Source organism: Doryrhamphus excisus, chromosome 4 (assembly GCF_030265055.1).
Source record: "Doryrhamphus excisus isolate RoL2022-K1 chromosome 4, RoL_Dexc_1.0, whole genome shotgun sequence".
Lineage (NCBI taxonomy): Eukaryota > Metazoa > Chordata > Actinopteri > Syngnathiformes > Syngnathidae > Doryrhamphus > Doryrhamphus excisus.
The window spans coordinates 22,072,539-22,087,156 of record NC_080469.1 but is presented as its reverse complement, the minus strand read 5'-3'; the positions used below and the strand labels follow the sequence as shown (position 1 = coordinate 22,087,156).

At 42.8% G+C, this 14,618-nt stretch overlaps 1 protein-coding gene across 3 annotated transcripts in view; it reads left to right on the top strand.

The window, feature by feature from the left end:
- Positions 1-14,618, top strand: part of nipbla (NIPBL cohesin loading factor a) — a 39,902-nt gene that overhangs the window by 862 nt on the left and 24,422 nt on the right. For 2 of the 3 annotated variants that reach the window (XM_058070477.1, XM_058070476.1), the window contains exons 2-16: positions 2,718-2,792; positions 4,376-4,527; positions 4,630-4,795; positions 6,180-6,280; positions 6,363-6,474; positions 6,551-6,714; positions 8,718-8,866; positions 9,219-9,309; positions 10,092-10,313; positions 10,384-10,635; positions 10,712-11,451; positions 12,496-12,709; positions 12,815-12,985; positions 14,083-14,256; positions 14,328-14,489. In XM_058070477.1, the coding sequence (XP_057926460.1) occupies positions 4,464-4,527; positions 4,630-4,795; positions 6,180-6,280; positions 6,363-6,474; positions 6,551-6,714; positions 8,718-8,866; positions 9,219-9,309; positions 10,092-10,313; positions 10,384-10,635; positions 10,712-11,451; positions 12,496-12,709; positions 12,815-12,985; positions 14,083-14,256; positions 14,328-14,489 (2,782 nt within the window). In that variant the 5' untranslated portion in view covers positions 2,718-2,792; positions 4,376-4,463. The remainder of the gene's footprint in view (positions 1-2,717; positions 2,793-4,375; positions 4,528-4,629; positions 4,796-6,179; positions 6,281-6,362; positions 6,475-6,550; positions 6,715-8,717; positions 8,867-9,218; positions 9,310-10,091; positions 10,314-10,383; positions 10,636-10,711; positions 11,452-12,495; positions 12,710-12,814; positions 12,986-14,082; positions 14,257-14,327; positions 14,490-14,618) is intronic. The other variant, XM_058070478.1, reaches the window with a different exon arrangement.

Below are 14,618 nucleotides of genomic sequence, written 5' to 3'. Positions count from 1 at the left end.
TCTATGTATTAGCATCGCAATAGCATTAGCATCATCAGTCAACAAGCAGACAGCAACTTCGTGGAAGTCTACTATAGCTGATTCCAGCTCTATCTAGCAAGCTGATGAAATGCATGCAAACTAATTATGTTTGTAATTTTGCTGCATGTGTTACTAAATTAATTGTCACCAGGAAGAGCGTAAATGCGAAGTTAGAATGGTGTGTAGTATAATAATAATAATTTAAAAAAAAGTGTGTAGCTCCGCGGTTGCTAGTGGATCAGGCAGCCACCATCACCGTGCATCTGTTCCTTTGTGCCGCCTTCCTGCCTGTCACTCTCCTCAGCTGTCAGCGTCTTAGCACAGACACACTGACTGAAAGGAGAGCCCATCAGTGTGTGTGTGGTGTGTGTGTTACTACTCTCATGCCTTGTTTACAACCCTCGTCTTATTCATGCTGCTTCTTCTTTTGGTTTGTGTTTCTGTCTACTGACAGACTGAGTCAGCAAATGGGTTTGGGTATATTCCAGGCAGTGTTTGTGTTGATGTTTGAGACTAACATCACTACCACCGATTTGTGGTTGTTGAAACGCTGATTTTTAATGTGTGTGTGTGTGTATGTAGAAGTCATTTGCACCGCCGTCACAAAAACTTTTATTAGCTGTTGAGGCAATATTTTTTAAACATATATATAATAAAACTAAATGTGTTCAACTATTAAATATCCCACAATCATGTATTGTGTGTGTGTGTGTGTGTATCTCAAGAAACAGTATTGCGCATTTTACTAACTTTTTGCATGTACAATTGTCCCTTGTTTATCGTGCTTAATTGGTTCCAGGCCCGACGGCAATAAAAGAATTCCGCAAAGTAGGATTCAATATTCATTCATTCATTTTCTACTGCTTTTCCTCACGAGGGTCGCGGGGGGGGGGGGGGGGGGGGGTGCTGTCTTCGGGAGAGAGGCGGGGTACACCCTGGACTGGTGGCCAGCCAATCACAGGGCACATATAGACAAACAACCATTCACACTCACATTCATACCTATGGACAATAGGACAACCTAGCATGTTTTTGGAATGTGGGAGGAAACCCACACATGCACGGGGAGAACATGGCCGAGGGTGGAATTGAACCCAGGTCTCCTAGCTGTGAGGTCTAGACCGCCGCGCCGCCCGGATTCAATATTAGTAAATGAAATATTTTTGTTGTTATGACCTTCTATAAACGTTTTTTTAACCATTATTAGAGTGCTGTAGACATGAAATAACACCCCTATAGTGACATTTACACTTCATTCATTCATTCATTTTCTACCGCTTTTCCTCACAAGGGTTGCGGGGGTGCTGGAGCCTATCCCAGCTGTCTTCGGGCGAGAGGCGGGGTACACCCTGGACTGGTCGCCAGCCAATCACAGGGCACATATAGACAAACAACCATTCACACTCACATTCATACCTATGGACAATTTGGAGTCGCCAATTAACCTAGCATGTTTTTGGAATGTGGGAGGAAACCGGAGTACCTGGAGAAAACCCGGGGAGAACATGCACACAGAGATGGCCGAGGGTGGAATTGAACCCAGGTCACTAACCACTAGACCGCCGTGCCGCCCGGATTCAATATTAGTAAATGAAATATTTTTGTTGTTATGACCTTCTAAAAAAGTTTTTTTAACCATTATTAGAGTGCCGTATACATGAAATAACACCCCTATAGTGACCTTTACACTTGTATTACCAAATTTAGTCGACATAATAATATATAATAAGCCAGTTTAGACATAAATAAGACTCGCACATGAGCATTGGGGTGATTATTATTATTATTACGGTAGTGTAGAACACTACGCTACTGTTTATGGTTGAGGAGAGACTCTCGATGCACTTGAGTCGCTTTATTAGCAAGCAGAGAACACGTTCAGTCAACACTCACACAGGAGCTGCTGTCGGCCACTCTCTACACTGCGAACCTGCTGACAGTCGCCTCGAGTCTGCTGACGCCAACAACTTAAACAACAGCTTAAATATGCATATGTTTTTCACTAATAATAGACAATATTCAAACAGGAAATAGCAATCATTAATTCATTAGGGATTAAAAAATGTGATGAGCATTCTGAGCTCTGCACTTTTCCAACATAATATATGCCATATATCACATAAACAACGTCACTTAACGTTAGCAACATTAGCATAGCATTGCTGTGTGATCAACAGTGCTAACATTCCACTTACATTTTAACAGCAACATCATGCAAAGTTAGCTTATTCGCTGAAAAGAAACAAAATGATCAAACTTACTCTCACGTCTGCAGCTGACTGGTGTACTTTAAGATGTGTAGTGAAGCCTGCTTGTTTACAAAGCGGTTTGTAATGTAATGTAATGTTTTGGCTACGTTGAGGCTGTCTACAAGTATTAAGGAAACTATTGTGGTCACGAAGCAGGTTATTGTCTTTTATATGTTCTTCTATGTAAAGATATGCATGTGATGGCAACTCATGATATTTTTTAATAACTAAAAGAGGAACCAAATGTCTAAAATTAACTTTCCTAATTTATTTAGGGTCATTTTGTCTTGCTCTTCCAAACTGTTGCAAGGAAGGCTGTTGAATTATAGCAGCACTGATGTTTAATGCTCGCTTTAATGCTACATAATTGGATTTTTAAGCTGTGTGCGCAAAATGCCTGATAAAGAATCCTCATTCTTTTTTTTTTTTCTTCTTCCCCTTCCACAGATTATCTGAGTAGGATTTCTTTTGGTCTGAAATGTCAGTGTGTCCACCTGAGACGGCACAGAGTTCTTCAACAAGGTGAAATCACGCCTCACATATTGTTCATTTCTTATTATTGTGGTCACTCGTTGATTCACAGTGTCGGTCTTTGTGTCTAATGATTTTGGGTACGGGCCAAGAATGTTTCCTTATCATGTTGACACCTGCAAGAAGTCCACATATTTAATGTTGTTACTTTGTTGCACACATTAAGTCAAAGTTGCAATATTTTGCAATGACACCGTCAAAAAATGATATCTGTGGGTTGTTTGTTCCATTGCGTCATTGACATTTCCATTCATTAAGATCAAAAATAAAGCTGCACAAAATGTAATCATAAATAGACTAATTGAATTTAATGTTCCGCTCTAAAGAAATTCAACCTAAAACGAGTCATTGTGGAAAAAAAAAAATTCTCATTGTATAGTTTAAATTACACAGGCACAGTGGAATGTTAAGGGCTTATTTGACCTATTAGATTGTCACCATGGCTGTGAATCATTGGTCCTTGTACGGGCCACAGCTTAGGCATGTGCCATGCTGAATGGGAAAATAGGGAAAATATTATATATATATTACATATATATATATAATGGGAAAAACTCAAATGTTATGCTTATAACCCAGGGGTGGGCAAACTTTTTGACTTGTGGGCCGCATTGATTTAACAACATTGACGGGGGGGCCAGACTATATAATATTTTACACGTAACGGTCCATTTTTACACGTATATTTTACACACGTTTTACATGTAAAAGTGTCATGCAATCTGCTATATGTTCACTTTGAGATGATTTATTTGATGTAAAGTGTGTTATAAATTAAATGTATTATAATAACAATAATAATAATAATTATTATTCAATATTTTTATTTAGTATTATTATTAATAATAATTGCTATTATTAATAATTATTATTATTTTATTTAATATTATTATTAATTATTAATAATGTCAATAATTAATAATGTCAATATTTAATAATGTCAATATTTAATAATATTATATTAATTATATTATTAAGGCTCAAGCCTTGATGTCAGGTTGTATGTTGAGTTTAAATGAAATACTTTGGAAAGAACAGGTGGGCCGTATTCAAGCACTTGGCGGGCCGGATGTGGCCCCCCGGGCCGTAGTTTGCCCACCCCTGTTATAACCTGCACTTTTAGATATTCTGCGGGTATATTACAACACTATTAAAGGCGGTATGAATTTAAGTGTCATTAATATTAAGTCATTTGCTACCAAATATGTAGTTATATCTATTTTTCAACCCGAAGATATATTTATTTATACATATTTATGGGTTTTTTTGTGGCCATAAGCCTTGTAAAAGAGCACCGTTCAGCAACCAGGAAGTGAAAAGACTCGTGTGGAGCCGTGTTGGAGTTTGCGCATTGAAAGGAAATTTTAACTCGTGCAAATGTATGCACACACACAGTTCAGTTGAATCAGAAGTGTCCAATGTCAAAAATGGAATTCTAAAAAAATTATTATGGATTTTGGGAATTAATGTAAAGCATATGCAGGCGCGTACACATAGATAAATGGCGTCTCCACCGGTTACTGTCCTGTCAGTCAGTGCTGAAGAGGAATGTCTTGTTTATCCTTCTTTCCCAGGTGTCAGGAGATGTGAGGACGGGTGTCGTCCATCGACCCCCCTGATCTACCTGTGTATCAACACACTCCCCCCACCCTCACCTCAAGCATGAATGGGGATATGCCTCATGTTCCCATCACCACTCTCGCTGGGATCGCTAGCCTAACAGACTGTGAGTCATGCCCACATACTGTTTTCCACACACACACACACACACATGTTCTTCTGAAGATGAGCAATAATCATCTTCTTTCTCCATCATCTCTTGTCTTAGTGTTGAACCAGCTGCCCCTCCCGTCCCCGCTCCCGGCTACCACCACTAAGAGCCTCCTTTACAATGGGAGGATCGCAGAGGAGGTTAACTGCCTACTGGGCTGTCGGGATGAGAACCTGGCCTCCCAGCTCGCCCACGGCCTCAACCAGGTCTCCACAGAGCACATGTAAGTGTCCGGCAGAGCGTTCCTTCATTTATTCATTCATGCTTTTAGGTTCACCCCACGGTCCAAACACATGCACGTTAGCTTCAACACAGTCATGACATTAAACGGTGTCTCTCACGTTCCGCAATAATATTGGACAGGAAAAAATGTTGTTGTTTGTTTGTGACAATGATTATGCTACAACCATGTTTAAAAAGTAGGGATGTCCTGATACACATTGTTTGGATTTTTACCTTCCCGCGTATTTTACCAACATAGTGTGTGCTATTTGGGTCGACGAATAAAATGCGAAAATCCTTACATTTATTGATTTATGGATGTCAGCCTCAGCAAATGCTTCAAAATATCCAAACTTTAATGCTTGTGATTAAATATATATAGTCATAGATGTAATTCCAATTGTGTTATTAATGTGAGATATTTTTATGACACACTTATTTTGTTTACAAAGCTGTTTGTAATGTAATGCTACCACCATGTTAAAAAGTAGGGATGTCCTGATACACATTGTTTGGATTTTTACCTTTTACAGTTTTTAACCTTTCCCGCGTATTTTACCAACATACAGTGTGTGCTATTTGGGTCGGCAAATAAAATGCGAAAATCCTTACATTTATTGATTTATGGATGTCAACATCAACAAAATGCTTCAAAATATCCTAACTTTAATGCTTGTGATTAAATATATGTAGTCACAGATGTAATTCCCAATTGCGTTATTAATGTGAGATATTTTTATGACACACTTATTTTGTTTACACAATCAAGTTTGGGAAAATTATTTTTAAGGTCGGAAATGTGAGATTGATTGGTGCTTGTCTTTTTTTCTTGTCCCACTCAGAACCTGTCGTTGGTATTGTAAAATGGTTCTTACGTTACACACAGCACAGTGAAAATATACTGATCCATCCTGAATCGCACACACACACACACACACACACACAGCTGCACTACTAAACTCTGCTAACCCTCGGCAGCTTCCATTCATGTAACAGAGGCGCTACGGAGCTGAATATACATATGTTCAACTTGAAATTAACGTCACCACGGACATGTGTGCATTGTGGGTTTATGTTTTCCACTACTTGTGGCAACCAACTTTGACGCCTATTCCTGCACCTACCATGTTTGAGTGTAGCTCACTTCCGAATGTGATGCAGCAAAACGGCGGAAGCCGATATCCGATCTTGAAAATACAGTGGATCGGCAGCCGATCCTGAAGATCGGATCGAGACATCCCTATTAAAAAGCAGAGCAATTCTTCATTGTTGATTTGCTTGTGGTTTAACAAAAGCATTAAATATAATAACTTACTTGCTGCTACATGCTTGTCATCACAATTAGACTGGATGTGGCTGAACCTGTTCTTTGCGTATTGTCACAGAGAGCTAAAAGACAACCTCGGTAGCGATGAGCCCGAAGGAGACGCACCACTCTTGCTGCAGACCATGCTGGCCAGGAACCCTGGCATCTTCAGGGAGAAAAGTACACCATATCATACGTCTTAAAATGAATTATATGCATAGATTTAAATGTGTGACTTACTTATGTCTCTTTCCCTTAATAGATGTTATGCAGCAGCCAATGGTACAACAGTACAAGATCACACAAAATTCCATGCATAGTCCGGCGCAGTCTGCAAACTTCCAGCCAGCAGCGATCTCTCCCAATCCATCGAGGTCAACCATCTATCCCAAAATGCTTTGTTTAAAATCGTTATTCTCACTAACGTTCACGCTCTTGTTCCGATTCCAGTCGTTTCGTGGCCCCTCAGACTGGCTCCAGTAGTCGGTACATGGGCCAGCAAAATAGTCCGGTACCCAGTCCCTACACTCCTCAGAGCCCCGCCCCCGGTTACATCCAGCAGTACCCCCACCAACAACCACCCAGCTATAACCAACATCAACAGATACAGCAAGGTGAGTGGCGTGTTTACCTGGTTTACATGTAAGAATACCACTTTTTGGTTGGATTGACCACAAGTTCCTCTGTTTATTTGCGCTGTTAAGGAACTATGTATGTCAGCACCGGTCGACCATTTTGAATTAAATGAAGTTTCGAAGGTTTGTGTCCATAGCTCACACTGTGACATGACGTTATTGGACGTGGAATATTACCTGTTGCGTCTCTGCTTTGTTTCATCACACGGTGAAAAAGGGAAGGCAGTGGAAAAAAGTGACACAAGTTGGCAGGACAGCAGGCTTACCTGAAAGCTAAACAGCAGTCGCAACTCTCACACTGAGCTCAAATGAAATCAGTTCAAACAAATGAGGTTACTGAAACCGTAATTCCCAGATGCTCAGGCATTAAACAGCTGCAGGGATTTTTTTTACAAGGGTAAACTCAGGGAAAAAAAAAATGATTTTGAAAAACAGACACCCATGGGACATTTTAGGTATACCGCAATCAAAGATGATGATACTCATCGTTTATTAGGGCTCAAGCACTGACAGTGCGAAAGCCCTATTGTAATCGTAATGTTTATTATGGGCTTGCTAAGTAATGCATTACGAGCGAGCTTGCATTACTTAGCAAGCCCATATTGTTATTCCTTGTGATGTTTAGCTATTATTATATCTTAATCTTCCCATTTTTGCGCTCGTAATGCGGCCAAAACCGCAAGAAGGACCCCCACACATGTTACACCGCCGAAATCCTGACGCCCAGGACTACAGTGGTATTTATTTTTTGGAACGTTTTGTGTAACCATGGCGACGCTATTCACCAAAACGTTCAAAAATGGGCCACTAGATTAGATACATCTCTTCTATTTTTAGAACAGCCACATTCCAGGGAAAACGAGAATTTACAGACTTTTCACAGCCTTGCAGCTCAGCCATACGGCCCACGTAGAAACGTGATTAACGGCTCATTTTTGAGATAAACTTCTCAACTCTCCCTGTGGCTAAAAGCTAATTGCTAGCATGTTAGCATTTAAGCTAATTTCATGTCTAAAGGCAAATACACACATGGCATGATGTAGGAAGGTTATAGGACAACCTTGGCACTTTCTAAACTTGAGGCTCTCTTGCTAGGTGCGAGCATGGTGACTGTTAGCATGTTAGCATTTTAGCTAATTTACTCATTTCTAAAGGCAAATAGACACATGGCATGATGTGGGGACACTATGGGACTGCATCAACCTTTTCGGTACTTGAGGCTGTCTTGCTAGGTGCTAGCACGGTAGCCGTTGGCACACCGGGCCCGAGGTTCACAGCACAGGTGGCAAGCCCATCAAAATTTTCGCTGGAAGTTTCTAGTTATTATTATTATTATTATTATTCTGCCAAAATGATCGCGATTTTGAGGGCCTTAACATGCCCGAAAACTCACCAAATTTGGCGAGCGCATCAGGTCTGGCGAAAAATTTGATATTTTATGGGTTTCAAATATAATGTTCCAAAATTGACTCTCTAAACTTGAAATTAATCACCGATCGTCACGAAACTTGGTGGAGAAGTCTATCATGACAGGACGCACCAAAAAGTCTCAGGAACCCATATTGCAAAACCAACAGGAAGTCGGCCATTTTTGATGGCGTCTGCGATTTTCGTGCCAGAAGTAGGCGCCACAAGTACCTTCCGCACAGTCCGATCGTTGCAATTTTTTTTATGGAGGTTTGGGGCGTCAGACGGGACGTGACCGCATACACGCCTTGTCGCCGGTGTCGCCCCCTCCTGGTAGAAAATTGTAAGTCCCGTAACTCCCTTACGACTTATTCGATCTCCCCGTTTTTTTTTGTACGACGTGTTCGCGCGTACCCCTGACTCGCAAGTACCCCCGAGCGCGTCAAGGTGCCCGAGCCCGCTCATCACTGCTTGCAGTTTTAATTGTTGATTTTATTGTTGTGTCAGTGACCGACTTGTCAGCACGGAAGTCATTAATATGATATCAAATGTGTGAATTTTTTTTTTTTTTTTAGTGTCTGTGGCCAGTCCGATGGTTCCAGGAAGTATACGAAACATCCATGAAGGCAAGGTTTCGGGGCAGATGTCCAACGCTGCCAACCACCACTCAGACAGACACAGCACTGACGACTACTTGAACATTGTCCACCGACTTGGCAGCGAGGTACTAGAAGATGTGCAAGCCCGTAAATGAACAAGAAAGTGTTAGCAATGTCTGCCTAAGCCAGGAATATAATTCCTATTTTTTCATATCGTGGCTGGGGGTGTAGAGAGTATGAGTATATTATAACTCATACTATTATTTGTACATTTTTTAATTAATATATACATGCAGCAGCACTCAAAACTACACAATGAACATGAGCTTTACAGTTGCAACGTCCGCCATGGCAACGACGGCGTTTATTTGCTGTGTTAGCATCTTACACTATGAGAAGCACCCCATAACAGCTACGCATGTAACTGCAATATGTACTTAGCTGTACCACTGAAATCTGCCCACATGTTTTATCCAGGAGGGAGACTCCGCCTTGAGAAATCCCACTTTCCCTCTGCGGTCGCCGCAGTCTGGCTGTTCTCCAGCAGCGGGCGACGGAACACCGAAACGTAAGGACATTAGGGGCTATTTTTTTCCACCCTGAAATACTTTAAACCAGTGATTTTTAACCACTGTGTACCTTGAGAAACCGTGAGGTGTGCCGTGAGGAATTATCCAATGTCACTTTTTATAATTAACATTTATTAATCATCATTTGCAAATATTATGTCAATAGCCATGAATATATGGACCCAAATATTCCAATTGCATTTGGTATATTTGCGCAAATGGAAAGAATTGAACAGGGATGGAATATTCCTTTCCCCAATCCGATTCAGGTATCTTGTACCCGCTCAAACGGAAATTTGTCAGGGTGCGTTCTTCTTCTTCGTGGTGTTTTTCTTCTTCTGTTGTTTATTGGCGGTTGGCAAGCAGCTTTCATGTGCATTAGCGCCATCTGTGGAACAGAATCTAAACCCTTCTATACTTTATTCACAAGTCCAGTTTTATTAAAAAAGAAAATATATATCTATATAAAACATGTCCTGAGTTTAATTACGTTTGATTAATGTTCATGTTAAAGGTTAAATAACTGTTAATAGTTATCCTCCCTATCCGTGTGGAAGTGGTAAGTTTTGGGCTATTTAAGTTTAAAGGAAATAACTTGAAGGCTACCGTTTAGGTCGCCTGCTCTCTGGTTTGCGAGTTAGCATGTGTCTCAAGACCCTGCAGTTGCGCAATATGTCCAGTTTTATTAAAAAAGAAAATATATATCTATATAAAACATGTCCCGAGTTTAATTATAAAATATTAGCAAGATTGAATTTTTGGTTGTCTTACTTCCTTCCAGCGGGCTCCCGCCCCCCGCTGATTCTGCAGTCGCCGCCCCCGTACGCACCCTCGCCGAGAGACGGGGGACCCGACCACAAACAGCAGCTTCAGCAACGGAAGAAAATTCCCGCCGTCAAAGAGGAGAAAGATATGTACGACATTGTTAGCTCGCCGAACAAGGACTCCACCAAGCTCACGCTCAAATTGTCCAGAGTCAAGTCAAATGAGTCGGATCCACCAGGTATTAAAAAAATCATGCGCATATAACATATGTTTTGCAAACTAAGTCTAATAAATGCCCGACTTTTCAGGTGATGTTGTGCCGGGCATGGACCACAACTCGGACAATATGGAGGCAGAACTTGGCTTCCAGCAGGTCCCTGTTCTCCAGCAGAATCTGGGAGCCCGACACCAACAGGTCCCGCAGCAGGCGGGGGGCATCGGTGGCGTCCAAGCTCCCAGTTCCCCTTACGACGAGGCCGAGCTCGACGCGCTTGCCGAAATCGAAAGAATAGAACGAGAGGCGGCGAGCGAGAAGTGTTCAAAGGAAGTCCAAGATAAAGGTACGTAGTATTTGTGTATATAAGTACTTAAGAGTCTGGATTCTGGAATGTAAAGGTTCTTATCGTCTTTCTGCAGACAAGCCTCTGAAGAAGAGGAAACAAGACTCTTTTCCCTTGGAGCCAGGCGCAGGGGGACCTGGTGGTCCCACCGGCGCCCCAGGAAGCGGACCCACGGGAGGGGGCAATGCTGGCAAAATGACCCCGCAAGAGGCCACGGCAGCTGGGAATGGTGCCAGCCGTCCTCCCCTCATGGTGAGCATCGACCTCCAGCAGGCAGGAAGAGCTGATGGCCAGCTCGACCCCTGTTTGGCTGCCCCGGTTCCAGCCCTAGAAGCCCAACGCTGGCCCGAAGAACCAGCTAGTGGGCCCGCTGCTGTGGAAGGTTCTGACACAGCCTCGCGCTTGAAACCAGACGGACGACCGGAAGTCATCAAGAACAGGGTTGATAAACATGAGAGCAGAAGAGAAGGTCGGGAGTCGTCCAAGCACCGACATGACGACAAGTCCTCAGAAAGGCGGGCAGAGTTGCCAAAGCCAGCACTCGGACGAGACAGGGACAGAGAATCTGACAATGTTAGGAGGCATCGGAGCGAGACCGGCAGCCGAGACCGGCGCTCTCCCGATGCTCGACCGAGAAGCGACCGAGATAGATCCGGCTTCCGGGCTTCTTCCATCGGAGAGCCTGGTCGTAGCAGCCATAGGCAAGATGCTCTGAAGCCGACTGCCGCTCCTTCTGGCGCTAAGCTTCCAGATTCCTTCCCCGCTCACCTGCTGGGAGGACACACTGACGCACTGAAGAACTTCCAGATCCCTAAGGTGATCTGGATCGACCCAAACAAAAATAGCTTACCAATCATTCAGATGTCACTGCCTGCAATCTCACTAAAATCACAGCTCATTAGTTTTGCCATTTATTATCGTTGTCATGTATAATGGGGTTATTTTTCAGATTCTGTTAACACATTAACCCGCATCTAATCATTTTTTTTAAAAGGTACATTTTGTGTTATTTATGAAATCGTACCTCCAGTGTGCAAGTTATGAGCAAGAAGGCAAAAATCTTAAAAAAATACTCCACTGCTGGTTCTCAAATGTTCTAAATGCCTAAATGGGAAGTAATCAAAGCCTCTTGTTCTATGAGAGACTTTCATGAATGCCGGTATTTTATATATACAGTAAACCTCGGATATATCGGATTCAATTGTTCCCACTGGTTTTGTCCGATATAAGCGAAATCCGTTATATGCATATACCGGAAAATGTCCGTTTTACGCATATATCGGATTTATATCCGGTATATGCGTAAATCGGATTTTATCCGTTATAAAAAGGCACTTCCTTGACTATGTTTTCCAATGTACCTGGACGCGCAGGCAACGCTGCAAATGACGTCGTATAGCGCCCTTTCACGATCGGCGAATCGGAGCGCCACGATGCGGCCATCCGATATATGCGAGGGAAATTTAATGGAAATGCATTGGAACGGGACTGGAGATTTTGTCCGAAATAGGCGAAATCCGTTATAAAAAATCCGATATATGCAATGAATTTTTATTGGAAATGCATTACAGAAAAATCGGTTCTTTTTTATCTGTCCGTTGTGAACGAATTTCCGATATATCCGAGGTTTACTGTATAACAATGACATTGGGAAACCTGTGGAGTATTCCTTTAAATCTTTGTCACAAAAAACTGTACTGGAAACTAACATCAGCGTCGCTTAGCTCATCACTTTGTACCATCGTTGACCGTGCACCATCTCATATTTTTTTCTATTCAAAATCACTTCAATTCATTTCTAATTTAATTGTCAGACGACACCACAGAGCTTCTATCTTGACTTCTTTCTTTTTCTTTCAGATCAAACGTGACAAGGAAAGCGCCGTTCCGACAGACGGTACAATCTGGGGCCAGCCCAAAGTCAAACTGGAGCGGCTGGGTCTGGTGCAGGACTTTGAAAAGAGGCCCAAGCCTGTGGTGGTTCTGAAAAAGCTTTCCGTCGACCAGATCCAAAGAATCATTCGTCACAGCAAGTCTGGAAAGAACAGGTTCTCCTCAGGAAAGTCTGGCAAAAGTAAGACGTGTTAACGGAAGCGGAGCACACGTGTGAACGAAGCTACCCGTTTTTAATGTTGTGTCCATGTTGTGTGCATCTAATGATAAGTTGTGGCGTTTCCAGGCGGCATGGACCCAGCGGTTTTAAAGGAGCTGCCTCCGGAGTTACTTGCAGAGATCGAATCAACCATGCCGCTTTGTGAAAGAGTCAAGATGAACAAGAGGAAGCGGAGTACTGTCAACGAAAAGCCGAAATATGCCGAGGTCAGCTCGGATGACGACGCAAACGGAGAATGTGAGTCACAAAACATTCTTTCATTCATTTTCTACCGCTTTTTCCTCACGAGGGGTCGCGGGGGGTGCTGGAGCCTATCCCAGCTGTCTTCGGGCGAGAGGCGGGGTACACCCTGGACTGGTCGCCAGCCAATCACAGGGCACATATAGACAAACAACCATTCACACTCACATTCATACCTATGGACAATTTGGAGTCACCAATTAACCTAGCATGTTTTTGGAATGTGGGAGGAAACCGGAGTACCCGGAGAAAACCCATGCATGCACGGGGAGAACATGCAAACTCCACACAGACATGGCCGAGGGTGGAATTGAACCCAGGTCTCCTAGCTTTGAGGTCTGCACGCTAACCACTCGACCAACGTGCAGCCCATAATTTTTATATATATATATATATATATATATATATATATATATTTTTTTTTTAATTAAATTGTGTTTAATACACAAGTACAGAGGTGCCTCAGTTAACATCCGCCCCGGTTAGTGCATTTTTCAGTTAACATGAAAGTGGCCAATTAACCTCGCATGTTTTTGGAATGTGGGAGGAAACCGGAGTACCCGGAGAAAACCCACGCATGCACGGGGAGAACATGCAAACTCCACACAGACATGCCCGAGGGTGGAATTGAACCCCTGGTCTCCTAGCTGTGAGGTCTGCGCGCTAACCACTCGACCAACGTGCAGCCCATAATTTTTATATATTATATATATTTTTTTAAATTAAATTGTGTTTAATACACAAGTACAGAGGTACCTCAGTTAACATCCGCCCTGGTTAGTGCATTTTTCAGTTAACATGAAAGTGGCCAATTAACCTAGCATGTTTTCGGAATGTGGGAGGAAACCGGAGTACCCGGAGAAAACCCACGCATGCACGGGGAGAACATGCAAACTCCACACAGAGATGCCCGAGGGTGGAATTGAACCCTGGTCACCTAGCTGTGAGGTCTGGGCGCTAACCACTAGCCCGCCGTGCTGCCCGAACACAAAACAAAGAATGCATAAATTATAATATCATAGATAATTGCCAGAGCTCTGTTGGGTATGACTGTGTGACTGTTGGGTATAAAAATCGTGTTTTAATATTCACAGCTGCAAGGAAGCGTCAGCGGAGGGACAAAGACAGGACATGGGACTTTGAGGAAAGAGAGCGACGGCTCTCAGGCGAGCATCGCAAAAGCGGCCTTAAAGAGGGCCGGCGAGGCTCGGGGAGCCGTTACCGGGATTCGTCCGATGAAGATTCGCCACCACCCAGCATGAGCGAAGGTCTGTTTTGATGGCTTGACCTTGCCTTGACCTTATTTGGACTTGACAAAAATGCCTTTTTCCCCTCTCAGTTGCCAGGAAAATGAAGATGAAGGAGAAGCAGAAGAAACGGAAAGCGTATGAACCCAAGCTCACGCAAGAAGAGCTCATGGACTCATCCACGTTCAAAAGGTTCCTAACGAGCATTGACAACATCCTGGAGAACCTGGAGGATGTGGACTTCACCACCATGGGTAATCATGAGGATTGACAGTACATCACTTACACAACCCAAGAACTGGGCTGAAAGTGCCGCTTTCATACAATCGGCTTCTTTATTTTAGAATGTAGAATTAGTGTCGACATCAACAAAGTAACCCATG